At 40.7% G+C, this 13,282-nt stretch overlaps 1 protein-coding gene across 1 annotated transcript in view; it reads left to right on the top strand.

The window, feature by feature from the left end:
- Positions 1 to 649: 649 nt before the first annotated feature.
- KDELC1 (KDEL motif containing 1) overlaps positions 650 to 13,282 on the top strand; it is a gene marked incomplete at its 3' end in the record, with an annotated part of 16,903 nt that continues 4,270 nt past the window's right edge. The window contains exons 1-4 of the mRNA XM_006018606.3: positions 650 to 1,383; positions 5,976 to 6,181; positions 8,179 to 8,384; positions 9,093 to 9,170. Coding sequence (XP_006018668.1) covers positions 1,202 to 1,383; positions 5,976 to 6,181; positions 8,179 to 8,384; positions 9,093 to 9,170 — 672 coding nt within the window. The remainder of the gene's footprint in view (positions 1,384 to 5,975; positions 6,182 to 8,178; positions 8,385 to 9,092; positions 9,171 to 13,282) is intronic.

Below are 13,282 nucleotides of genomic sequence, written 5' to 3'. Positions count from 1 at the left end.
ATCTGTGATAATTAAATTATCATCAAGCTAAAGATCAGTGCATTTAAGAGAGAGTTGAATTAGTTCGAGTTAAATGAGTGTATTTAAGAGGGCAGGCAAGGTTCTTTAAGCACAGCAAGTCTCTGCTTTAAGTAGGTGTGATATATTTTGTTAGACCGAGTAGTTGGAAAAAAGTTCTTAGCAAGCTGTCGGGTGCAATCACCCTTCTTCAGGCATAAATTTAAGAGCCTGTATTTAATGTATTTAATGTAAGAAATGTATTTAAATCAGCCTGACGAAGGGTTTTTAAACCCGAAAGCTTGCTTACATTTTTTTTTCCAACTATTTAAGTTGGTTTAATAAAATATATCAGATTCACCCGAAGAACCTTGTCTGCCTATGTATTTAAGAGAGAATTTGGGCACTATGCTTACTTTCGGATTTTTGTAGGCATACTTTGCTATTTTTAAAATGCTTATTTCTGTCATCCGTACTGCCTGAAAGACTCAAAGACTCAGGGAATAGAAAAGCAGGGAAGCTGGCTATGTACAACATGACAAAAAAAGTGTGTGTGTGTGTGTGATCTTGATGTTACTCATAGGAGTTAATGAGTCAAACCTTTTTTAAAGCCTTCTTAAGCTGCCAGTCAAGCTTTTAGCTGCAATACACAGCAACTCTCTGCTTCTGGCTCCAGCACTTCGCCCGTGGCCACCCCGCAAACGCTTGTTGGGCTGGGGTGGAGCCAATTGCAATGATTTCTTGTCCCCGGACTACATTTCCCAGCATGACCGCTCGGCCTGGGAAGTGAGACATCATTATTCATTCGGAAGAAGTTTTGTTGGACCAATGAGCCAATCCCCTTCCTTTTCAAACCCGGCTGAAACTTCACATAGGGTTAACAAGAAGATGCTCCTCTAGCTTCAGGGGTAAAGGCAAACAAGGCGAGACAGCCCCAGAGACAAAGAAATCGGGAGGCGGCAGCAGTGAACTAAGGGAAGTGGCTGCTCCCTTGTGACCCGGTGAAGGGGAAAGTGGAAATATTCAGGCCAGCTGTGGAGCAAACAAGGCAGCGCTCAGCCCAGCCAGATGTGGATCTGAGCAGATGTTACCGCAGCCGTAACTGAAGCACCCTTTGGTTGTTCTCTTACAGCTTTCCTCCTCCTCAGCTGCATCCGTTTTCTTTCTTCTCGTTTGGGTTTTTCCTTCCGAAGAAGTCTTGTCAATGTTCAGCATTTGGCTGCTTCGTGGCTTACTTCTTGGAGCAATTCCGGTGCGGAGTGTCTGGGGTGGAGGAAGCCAGCTGAGCCCGGAGAGCAGCTTGATCTGGGGCCCCGGGCTGAGAGCAGATGTTGTCCTCCCCGCTCGCTATTTTTATATTCAGGCTGTGGACACTGCGGGGCGGAGGTAAGCATTGCAGCTTCTGCTCAGAGACTCTTCGTTGTGGGTATGGGCAGAGACCTGATCGCGGAAAAGGGCAGTCTTTACTGCCCGGAGCTGAACATAGATATGGTGCCAACTGCTACAACATCTTAAAGTCTCCTAAGCAATTCAAATTCAAATGACTGTGCCTGGGTATTCCCCAGGCACCATTCTCACAAACAGTTAAGCAGATGTTGCTGTTTTACTCCCAAGGTGTGTGCTTTATAGTGCAGACACAAGTTACAGAAGATGCTCTGTTTTGAAACATCTTCATCTGTCCCCCATGCAGTGAGGGTTCAGATTTTCCCTTGATTGGCCACTTCTGAAGTGATTGTTTTTGAAGTGATGTGCAATGCCACAGCGGGGGCCGGGGGGAGGCGATCACCCCAGGTGCCAAAGCAAAGGGGCACCAAAAGGCGCTGCTCAGCTGGAGTGGGGCACAGGAAGGAGCCAGGAGTGGCTCGCTTGGGGGCAGTGCGGGGATGGGAGAAGGGCGGCTCCCGCTGCTGCGTGCATTGGGGGGCATTTGCCCCCCCACCCCGGATCTGTGCATGGAGCAAAGGCGGGCTGCCACTGCAGGCTTTGCCCTGGGTGCCAAACTTCATTGCTACGGCACTGCAGCTGTGCCCTTGTGTTTGGTCATGGCTAGAGGCCGTTTTCTGTGGCCAGATTGGGTGAAAATTGTCACTTCTGTCTGCACCCCTAATGTTTGGAAGATCTGAGTCACATCTACTGGATTCCTGTGACAGAAATAAGTTTTCCTACTTTTTCCCTGTTAGCACACACATCTATGCTAAATGCCATTGGTATTTGTGCATTGCCAGAAGAATTAGCACTATCCTTTGCTGATACCCATGTCTGCAGATCTTGTATTCCTTGCCATTTAATTAAGAAAACTGCCTAATTTGTATTTCTTGCAGAAATGGAAATTATTGGTGTCAAGGCTCCAAATCAAACCTTTTTATTTCATGCATCTCTTTATTCAGTCAATGTCATTGTTATACGTGTATCAAATGTTCTTGTCATTAAATGAATTGCAGCAGTCCAGGATGCCTGACCATGACAAGGAATCAGTGTTTATGCACGACACAGGAAAGCAAAATATCTTGTAAAGATACAGGAGAGAATTTATTTCAGGAATAAGGGGGTTTACCAATTAACTTCTGTGAAGCTGTTCTCCTTCCACCCTCATTCAAATAGGTCCATAGATTTTATTATTTTTTTTATGTTCCTTTCTTCCACTTTAAGAGAGAAACTTACAGTTAAAAAAACTACAGTTGGCTTTTCAAAATCTCCTGTCCTTCGATCCATTGCTCTAATATGAAATTTACCATTATGTTAATTTTCACAAGCTTCATAAGGGATACAGAATGGGGTAGGCAATGGGATACAGACGAAATAGAAGCATCTTGGTCCAACCACCTAGTAACCACTTACTCTGCCTTGTCAAGCTTTTATACAAAGGTAGTTGGTCAGTTTAATTTGTGATATGACTTCTTGCTTTACCTGCTTCTTTCACTGCCACACAAACCAGCATTCCCCCATACAGCTGAAGGCATGCAATCTGAGAAACCATTTGCAAAAAAAAAAAAAAAGTATAAGAGATTAAATGTATAAAAGAGAAGGGGTGAAGCACTGGACCAGGTTACCTAGAGAGGTAGTGGAATCTCCATCCTTGGAGGTTTTTAAGGCCCATCTTGACAAAGCCCTGGCTGGTCCTGATTTGAGCAGGGGGTTGGACTACATGACCTCATGAGGTCCCTTCCAACCCTAATTCTCTATGATTCTATGATTATGTAAAATGTTAAATAACCCTAATTTGTTCATAAAATCTAAAGCTTAATTCTGAGTTCAAATCAATTAACTGGATCATGACAGGAAAACCCAGCAGAGAAGTCCACTATTTTCCATTTGTGGAGTTTTCACCACAATATTCCATCAAGATGCGGGGCAGTTCATTACCTTTTCCCTCAGGGTAAGATTTTCAGAGACAACAATGAAAGCTGTGCTTAATTCTTGCATATTGGTAGAAGTTAGACTTCTGTATGCCACTTATTCATTTGAAAAAAATCTCCCTCAGTCTTTTAAACCTATCAGTTTTTCAGGACCTGAGGAGATCAGTGCCATTTGTAGAGACTCTGTGTGCCTTGGCATCACCTCCTAGATTTTCTCTTAACTTCCATGGCAGCACAGTTTCTCAAAGATTTATGCTATTACTTTGTATCATTGTTACATTTCAACACATTTCCCTTTCTTATGTAAGAAGGTCTGTAGAATCTTATTCAAGTCAAATAAGTGAGGAAGCCAAATAAAGTAATTCTATTGGGTTTAACCTTTTCCTATATAGGGATTCTCCCAAGGTCACAGGGGGCGTGTCTACACATTCATTAATGTGCATTGAATTTAGTACCTCCATTGTGAGGTACTAGTAAAAGGCGCTTTAACATATTTTAATGTATACAGGTTTCCCTCACTTTATGCTGTACATGTGTTCCTAGAAAATGGCACACAACTCGAATTTGCATAAAGGGAACCCACTTTACAGTGTAACAAATAGAGATACGTTCCAAGACCTCAATTGTACTGACCCCATACCCACTTCTACCACTTCTACAAGACAATTTTGGTACTTGCCAACAGCAGACAGTACACACAAGCACAGGGTTTGATGAATTTTACCATAATGGGGATGGCAACTACAGAAACATATCACAGACAACGAGTGAGGAGCACAGATCCACCCAGGAGATGATATTTTGGTGTGTGTCACTCCCACAATGCACCACACAAAGCAGCTGACTGTAGACTTCCACCACACCGATTGCATAAGAGTGAATTTACCTTGCATATAACAAACTTTTGGTATAAAAAGGGTCATCGCATAAGAGTAAGTTCGCACATACAGAACCCACATAAAGCAAGGGAAACCTGTATTAGTGAAAGTGCAGTTTTTTGTGATGCTTTAATGTGCATTAAAATAGGCTAATGCGCATTAAAGCACATGTGTAGACACGCCCAGAGTGAATAACGTCACCTTGTCATGGACAGCAGGTGCCTCCTGGCCAGCTCCGCATACTGTGAAGTTCTTCATTCCTCAGAGCAACTATGGGAAAGGTGATACAACTGCAGAACTGTCTTATGGGCTCCCAACATGGTATAAGTATGCTATTATCTGGAATTCTAGCCAAACAAATGGAGTAGGTGTTTAATACTTGGTAGTGCCTAGTGATGTGGTAAAACAGTTCCTTGTATTACTAATTCTCCAGATCATTCAAGTTTAGGCTGAATTTTTCCATGCTTAGTGTCTGCCCATGGAAAATTTCTTTTTAAGGTCTGAGAAAAATCCTTTAAGCAGTTTTAGATTGCATTTCTACTCAGAAATTTGCACTTGAGATTTTCGTTTTTTTTCTATATGAACAGATTATTTTCAAAGAAACATGAAACGGACCCATAAAACCAAGAATCAGACCATATGTTGTTCTCTCAATAAGATCTAGAAAATAAAGCACATGTGAACCAAGTTGTAAAGATAAGAAAGTGTTAAGGGGGGCATGTGAAAGTTGTCTATAAATTTTGAGTGCCACTTATCTGGAGCTCTCACTATCACTATTACTCGTATCAGCTAAAGTGTCACTGGCGGAGTAAGTCTAGAAGCAGTGAGAAGGGTTATCATATTTAATTTTTAGAGGCTGTTCTCTGAGCAAATGAGCTAGAAGCTAAAGCTTCCTGCTCTTGAGTCCTTTATTACTTGTGTGCTGCTCAGTGCAAGTTATTGGGACGAGAACTGGGGAGGAATAAGTGGCCAGCATTGTTGCTTCCTTGCCTTAATCAACAGCACAGTCCACCCCCCTTGTTATGGCCAGAGTGAAAGGTAGAAATAGTCCAAGATAGCAATAAAGAGATTAAAGGAGGGTGAAAACTGAGGAGATTGGACCATTGCAGGAAGAGGGCCAATGCAGAAATAGAGTATGGGAAAGAAGGAACCAGGAGATAGGAAGAGAGAGAAGGATAAAGAAAAGAGAAGCGGGAGAGAAATTACAAAGCTCACAATATACACACCTATATCTGGAAAAATGTGAATGAACAGCTTATCACCAATTAGGCTGTACAGTACTTTAGCTTTGAAACAGTTGATATATAGGGAAGGGTGTCTCAATAATATCCTTCTCAGTGGTCTGTTAAAGACAATGTTGTCAGAATTTGCAGTGGTGCTGATACCTCACAGTCAGAGCCAGACTTTCCAAATTGCTTGCTCCTATTTAGGCACCAAATTTTCAGCAGAGTTCAGCACTGAGAGCTGGAGTCTTTTGGAATTCTGTCCATTGTTGTCACAGTGGACCTTGTCGGTTGCTCAGCAGTTATGAAAATCTAGTGTTTATTTAGGTGCCTAAATTGGAAATTAAGTCTTCAGAAAACACAGCACCAAGCATTTGGAAATCTGTCCCCGTAGATCCAATCTGACCCTCAGTGAAGTCACTGGGTAACTTTCTACTTACTTCAAATAGATTCGGATCAGATCCAAAGAAAACTGCTGTGTGTTTGCTTCTTAATGCTGTTTGTATTTGTTTTCTGGGTAGGTTCACTTCGTCTCCGGGTGAAAATGCATTTCAGGTGAAGATCACTGCTCCTGATGAACAGTTCACTCGAGTAGGAGTGCAGGTATTAGACAGAAAAGATGGTTCCTTCGTTGTGAGGTACAGAATGTATGCAAGCTACAAAAACATCAGGATAGAAGTTAAAACCAAAGATAACCATGTTGCAAAGTCCCCATATATTTTAAAAGGTAAGGAGAAAGATTAACTTGATGGTTCCTAACTTCATTAAACTCAAGGCACTCTTCGGAAAATGCCAGCTCTTAGTTTTCATTCCTTTTATTACTACAGAGAAATAATAGAGCAATTCTTTTCTTGCAAAGAACTTAGAAAGACCACAAAACATCAGCATATTTTTAACATTATGGATTCCTATTTGAAATCTCTAGGTTTATCTTGTGAATCGTGTTTGCACACTTACATTGCTTACAGTGCTAATATTGTGTGGCACCCCATGGCAGCCTTGAAAGGATCTCAAGGCACCTTGGTTGAGAATCACTGGATGAAATAATACAATAATATTTTATATAATCTCCCTTTTTAATCCAAACAATATTCTTAAATGCTTTGTAGTAACAGGACACAACCTTGGAGGAGCTCAGTGTTTCTCAGGAGGTACTGGGCAGCCTCAATTGTCACTATAGCAAATGGACAATTAAGAAGCTCAGCATCTGCAAGGATAGGACCTTAAATACTACAAGACAGCAACCAATTTTCTGAATATATTACAGAATGGAATGCTGTAAAACTAAGACATGGCAAATACTTCCAAACATTTGTTTAAAATGCAGCTATTAGCTGTTTGCAAACTCTGCACTGGGGCCTAGTTGTAGGCTGGTATAGATGTGTGGAACTCAACTAGAGTCAGTAATGCCCATTTATACCAGCTGAGGTCCGGGGGTCTTGTTGTTAAAAGACTGACTTATCAGGACATGGCAACTTACCACCTGCTTTACTTCTATGGTATTATTTATATAAATAAATAAGCTATACTTCCTGACCCTTTCCTCTGACTTTCCGGGTTATCTTTATGATGGGGCTAGTTTTCTTTTTAGGGTGTTCAGAACACATCACAGATATTTCCAGAAACAAATAATATATAAGAATGTAATACACAGTAGAGCAGGGATGGCCAACCCACAATACATGTGGCATAGGCAGTCAGTATGTGTTGCACGCAAGCCCCAGACACTGAGTTAAAGAGGGTACTGGCAATAGGAATCGGGGCAGCACTCAGGAAGGGGAAGGGGATCAGAATGGCACTTGGAAGGGAGTGGGGGTTGGGGGTAGCTCTAGAGCTAGCTTCAGGGATTTGGCCTTGCAGGAGCAGCAGAGGACAGTATGGCTAAGTTCAGTGTTGCCACCAAGTGGCAAAAGGATTGGGTGGGCCTGGATCACAACGATGGTTGATTATCAGAGTGGTAGCATCTCATACTTTGGACTTAACTTGTGGCATGCTTGCAAAAATGGTTGGCCACCACTGCAATAGAGAATTCAGCTTTACCACACCCTGGGGAGGTGAAGAAGTACTAGCCAGGAAACAGATGCACAGACAGACTAAATAACTTATTCAAAATCACAAGCCTGTGGTAGAACCAGGACTAGAGCCCAGACTTCCCAAGTTCTAGTGGAATTCCTTAACTACAAGAGCATCTCCTTCACCTGGGAAAAAGGTGATAAGCCTAAAAGAGAATTAAGATGATGTATAGTATTTGCATCTTATTTTAGGTCCTTAACATACATTACAGTATGATGACAATATCAGAAAGTCTAATTGAATTTGTTGTTTTGGCCACACGGAGTAATTAATTGGCATAGCTCTTCTGGAATAACTATTCTATTGCAGCTATTCCAGAAAAAAAACTTTGTGTGGACAGTTGATTCAAAATGAGAAAAAAAACTCTGATATTATTTGGAGTAATATATTATTATTCCAATATCAAAGTGGGGTGCAGAAGCAAGTCCCCCGATTGCCAGTTCAGCTTGCTGTTGTTGTTGCTATTCCAGTCAATTTTTCCTGTGTAGACAAGGCCTAAGAGAATCTAAATTGATACACTAAGAGGGAGCCAAGTATGCTTTATTCCACAATTAACTGATTCCTGTCTAACTTTGAATAATAATATTGAGGGTAAGTAACTTCTAAATTCAATGTCATGCTTGTACTAATAATTTATTGTGTATATAACAGGACCTGTTTACCATGAGAACTGTGACTGCCCTCAAGAAGATAGCAAAGTATGGGTGGAAGAGATGAGCTGCTCTCATACTATTCCACAGATACAGAAGGACCTAGCTAATTTTCCCACTGTTGATCCAGATAAGATTGCAAAGGAAATTCCAGAAAGGTTTGGACAAAGACAGAGTTTGTGTCATTATACTATAAAAGATAATAAGGTACAGTATGTGATTTAGCTGAAATACCACTGGGGAATCTACTAGTGTGTCAAACATTTAACTTACTTACCACTTTAGAAAAGATTCTTGTCACCCATTCTTGAAGGAGGCATCACTCTACTGCTGTTTGCTTCATTGTTTCTAAAATAATAGTTGTCTATTTAGTGATCTTTTTCATTTACAGAGCTCAAAAAATGCTAAGCCATTCTTTGTAAAGTGTTTTCCCTCCACGTTATGAATGTAGCAGTTGAAGCACAGTGGGGAAAAAAATCATTTTCCCACAGTGTTGCAGCAAATCAGTATCAGTGTGGGATGCTTAACCAGGTCTCCTGATTCCAAGTTCAGTTTCTTGCTTCTTGAAGAGTCACAGAGGTCTGAATCATTCTCAGTTCTCACTAACAAAAGCCTACTGACTGTTGTAGTTTAATCTGGGAAGGTAATACAGTAGAACCATACTTGAAAGCAGTGCATTTCTGTTTACATGAGACTGTTACAAAAAGTGACTTGCAAAGGGTGGAAAACTATGTACATATTATTTTCCCATAGTGAATAATTAAGGAGCTAGAGCTAAGACATTCTAAAGCTTGCTGAATAGATTTAAAATTAAACCATAAAATCTCCCTGATTTGTTATTTTACAAAAAATATCAATTTTTAAATGTCATTTTTAAATAAAACACTAATGCAGTAAACTGTAAATTATTTTTAGGTCTATATAAAGACATATGGAGAGCATGTAGGCTTCAGGATTTTCATGGATGCCATACTACTATCTTTGACTAGAAAAGTGAGTATACATTAATATGTTATAGATCAAATAAGATAGTCTTTAAACAAAATTTACCATGGAAACTTCTATATATTTGTTGACCTTTTTCCCCTTAAAAAGACTATTATTGTATTATTTATTAATAAGTGATAAGGAAAAGAATTGTTCCTGGCTGAAGCCTGGATATTCTGATGTGCTCTTTGATTAGTTTTAGAGTCTAAATTAAAAAAAACATTAATTTCATAGTGTATACTTACGGGAAATTCCCTTATGGGAATTTATTTTAAAAAGAAAATTCTATGCACCTTCCAAACCATCCAATAGAATTTAATTATAATCATACTTGTAGATTTTCTAGATTAGCTTAAAAATAGGGAATTTATAGAATTCTTGTATTACATTCTCTACACCGAGCAAAGTGGCCAGAGTGGAGGAGAGAAGTGAAAGAGCCAGAGAAGAAGTAACCCCAATGTGCCCCAGCCCCAGACAAAACCAGGGCGTACCCTTGAGACCATTCCTGGGGTGCCCTTTCCCCCACAAGCCCCTCTCTGCTTTCTGCTGCTTGACCAAACCAGCTGAGGTGTGCCAGGAGCCAACTCCTTGGTCTGTAGTGCCTCAGCCATACCTGTCTCACTTAGCCTTGCCAGACCTTAGTGGATTTTGCCAGGTAGAAGGATCATATACTTGTCCGGTCATGCACTCAATAAAAATAGATCCCCCTTTCCATCAAATGGGATAGCCTGTATGGTCAGATACTCTGAAAACAAGTAGTAGGAGCATTGCCAGCAGATCAAGGGAAGTAATTACTCCCCTCTATTCTGCATTGATGAGGCCCCATCTGGAATACTGTGTCCAGTTTTGCGCCCCCACCACACTACAGAAAAGGTGTGTACAAGCTGAAGAGAGTCCAGCAGAGAGCAACAAAAATGGTTCGGGGGCTGAGGCACGTGGCTCATGAGGAAAGGCTGAGGGAACTGGGTTTAGAGAAGAGAAGACTGAGGGGGTGATATGATAGCATCCTTTATCTACCTGAAGGTGGGTTCCATAAAGGATGGAGCTAGACTGTGCTCAGTGGTGGCAGATGACAGAACAAAGAGCAATGGTCTCAAGTTACAGCAAGGGAAGTTTAGATTGGATATTAGGAAAAACTTTCTCACTAGGAGGCTGGTGAAGCACTGGAACGGGTTACCTAGAGTGGTGGTGGAATCTCCATCCTTTGAGGTTTTTAAGGCCCATCTTGACAAATCCCTGCCTGGGATGATCTAGTTGGAGATGGTCCTGCTTTGAGCAGGGAGTTGGACTAGATGACCTCCTGAGGTTCCTTCCAACCCTAATTTTCTATGATTCTATGATCACTGACATGAAGTGGTTTGTAAATAGATAACAAAAAGGATTTATTATAAAGAACAAAAACAAGCATAAGGAATCATCCATATATTGAGACAAATGCAGAGAGATAAGAATAAACAAACAAAAGAAAATATCAGAACAATAACCTTAAATCCATGGATAGAGTCCCTAGCCAACTTCAAGAGGTTAAAAAGCAGACCCTGCTTCTGACACCTCTCTCAGGGCTTCATGCAAGTTCTCCCACTAGCTTGTTTTTCTCAGCCTTCTCCTCTCAGGCTGAGAGATTCCAGTTTCCCCTGTACCTGGAGACACTAAAGACAAAGCCATGCTCAGAGCCAGGCTTAAGTACAGTTCCCCTTCTGACTATTCACAACATATACCACCAATTCTGAGGGGGTTCACACTATGCTGGTTACTTCCTGCTCCTCAAAAGTGCACATTTTGCCAGATACAAGATTCTCGTGGTGTTAATAAGAACTTACTAACATCAGGAGAATATGTGCATCCTTTCAGATATGGAGATTTGCTAATCCAATATACCGTCTCTTTCCCAATAGTTGGACAAGACAGCTGTCAAACTTAATTTAAAATGTAACTTTAAGGGAGCCAGTAAACAACTGAAGTCAAATGCTAATTCTCAGTGGGCGACATGAGACATTTACTATCAAGCTACCCAATTAACTTTGCAGTAAAGTCTCAGCATCTGTTAGGCTGCAGGAAATTAATTAATTCTGCTGTAGGTTAGCACTTGTAAACACAAGTACTATCCTATACAAGCATTCTTTAATGCTCAGCAATGCACGTGTAGGCACTGATGGGATTAGCTGGGGCACATGGGTGCTTCAGTTTGGGGGCTGCCTGGTGGATAGAGCACCCTCGTGCTCCAGACAGCCCCTCTGCAGCATGCTGAGCTGAGTCAGAGCAGCCCTGGGCTGGCAGACTGAGCCCCCCAGGCTCTCTGCCAGACAGGGCTGCTCTGACCCAGCTCAGCATGTTGCAGTCCTGGGTGCACATGTAAACATGGCTCCCAGGAGCAATAGACTCTGGCGCGATGTGCGCCAGAGTTTATTACGTCACATTAATTTTATGTGTAGACATCCCCAATGATTACGTCTCTAAGTGTGAATAGGTGAGGGCCACTTAAGTTAATCACTGCCTTGCTAAAAAAGCCTTGGGTATAATATATGTATATATCAAAATTACATTTTTATCGAATACTACACTACAATACATACAGATATGAAAATGACAAAACTGAACCCAACTTCACTCTGGCTACAAATAGGGACTAAACACCAGAGGAATAAGTCTCATTTAGGAGACTATCCATGCATGCCACACCGTGAACTCCAAAGGCAACTTTGTTTTGGGATGACGGCTTGACAAATAAGGTAGTTACAGAATTCTTTGATTAAATTCTCTACACTGAACAAAGTGGGCAGAGTGGAGTAGAGAAGTAAAAGGGAAGAAGTCCCCTCAATCCAAAAATTAAAGAGCACCACCACAGGCTGTCCTTTAAGGACTCTGTGAAAAGTCCTGGCACACAAGCTGTGACTGAGGGTAGGAGGGATGTGCCAGAAACAGGACTGCAGCACAAAGGAAGGTGAATATTTTAAGCACCACTACTGCTACAAACCAGAAGAGCACAAACGTGGCTGTGAGTTCTTTGCTATATTCCTTTGAGGTACACTACACCCTTGCATCATGGATTTTTTTTTTTTAGCTTACTTCCTGTGGAAACAAATTAAAATTCTAGGGAATACCATTTGTTTCATTCTTATTCAGTTCTGTAGGACTTAACTGTTTGGTAAGATGATTAAAGAACAAGGAATCTATTGTGTTAGAGAAAGGGATCGTAGCTTTCTGAACAGATTCCTGATCTGAAAATGTAACTGTTGTTTAAAATGTGGTATATTGTGGCTTGCTTATTACAGTTACAACCAGTAGATGGCACTGCGATCTTAAAAATTTATTTCTGAAATTAAGACCCTGCCCAGCTCCTTTGAAGAGAGAGGGCATTCATTAAAAGACAGCATTTTTATGAATATAAACTGAAAATAAGAACTTGTGTTCTGTATGCATCTCTAGCCAGAACTTCCATGCCTTTCTAACCTGTTCTTGTCAAGGAATATGCTGACAAAGGTTTTCTTGTTTCATTAGTTTAGAAAAATAGATTTCACTCTCCTTCAACTGTATAAAAGGGTGTAGACACGCTGCTTGGTATTTGGCAAAAGATTAGTTTCTATCTCTGTCTATGAACATAAGCTGAGTCAGAAACCTTGTGTAAACTGCTTGAACTATGTAGGAAGCTAGCTGTGCTGGAATGTGGTTAAGCAACACTGAAATTAATTGCCTTGTTGTTCTGGACAAACAAAGAAAGCAGAAGAAAAGGTTTCATAAATATCCTCTATGGAGAGGCAAGCAGTGCACTTATAACTGAATTATTGCATTTATACACAGAATTGAATTAGAAGTAGTTTGGTGTGGTTTATTAACATGCAGAGATAATGTTTATAATTTTTCTCAGAAGGTTGGTTATGTTTTGTGATACTGAAGAAAGACTAATGCTTAACTTTGGTCAAAATTAACATCCTGGTAAAGAAATGGAATACACAGAACCATATATTTAATGGGAATAATACACTTGCTCATTATGATGGAAGCAGAAGATTAATAGTGTCTTTAACTAAGTGATAAGATTTTGTAAAAAGGATGTTAAATAAGACACTGTTGTTCATATGCAAATTTGAATGTTTTTTGTAAGGAAATCGATTGGATTA

Source organism: Alligator sinensis, unplaced genomic scaffold, assembly GCF_000455745.1.
Source record: "Alligator sinensis unplaced genomic scaffold, ASM45574v1 scaffold46_1, whole genome shotgun sequence".
In the NCBI taxonomy this organism is placed as follows: Eukaryota; Metazoa; Chordata; order Crocodylia; family Alligatoridae; genus Alligator; species Alligator sinensis.
This window is presented reverse-complemented; position numbering and strand designations above follow the sequence as displayed.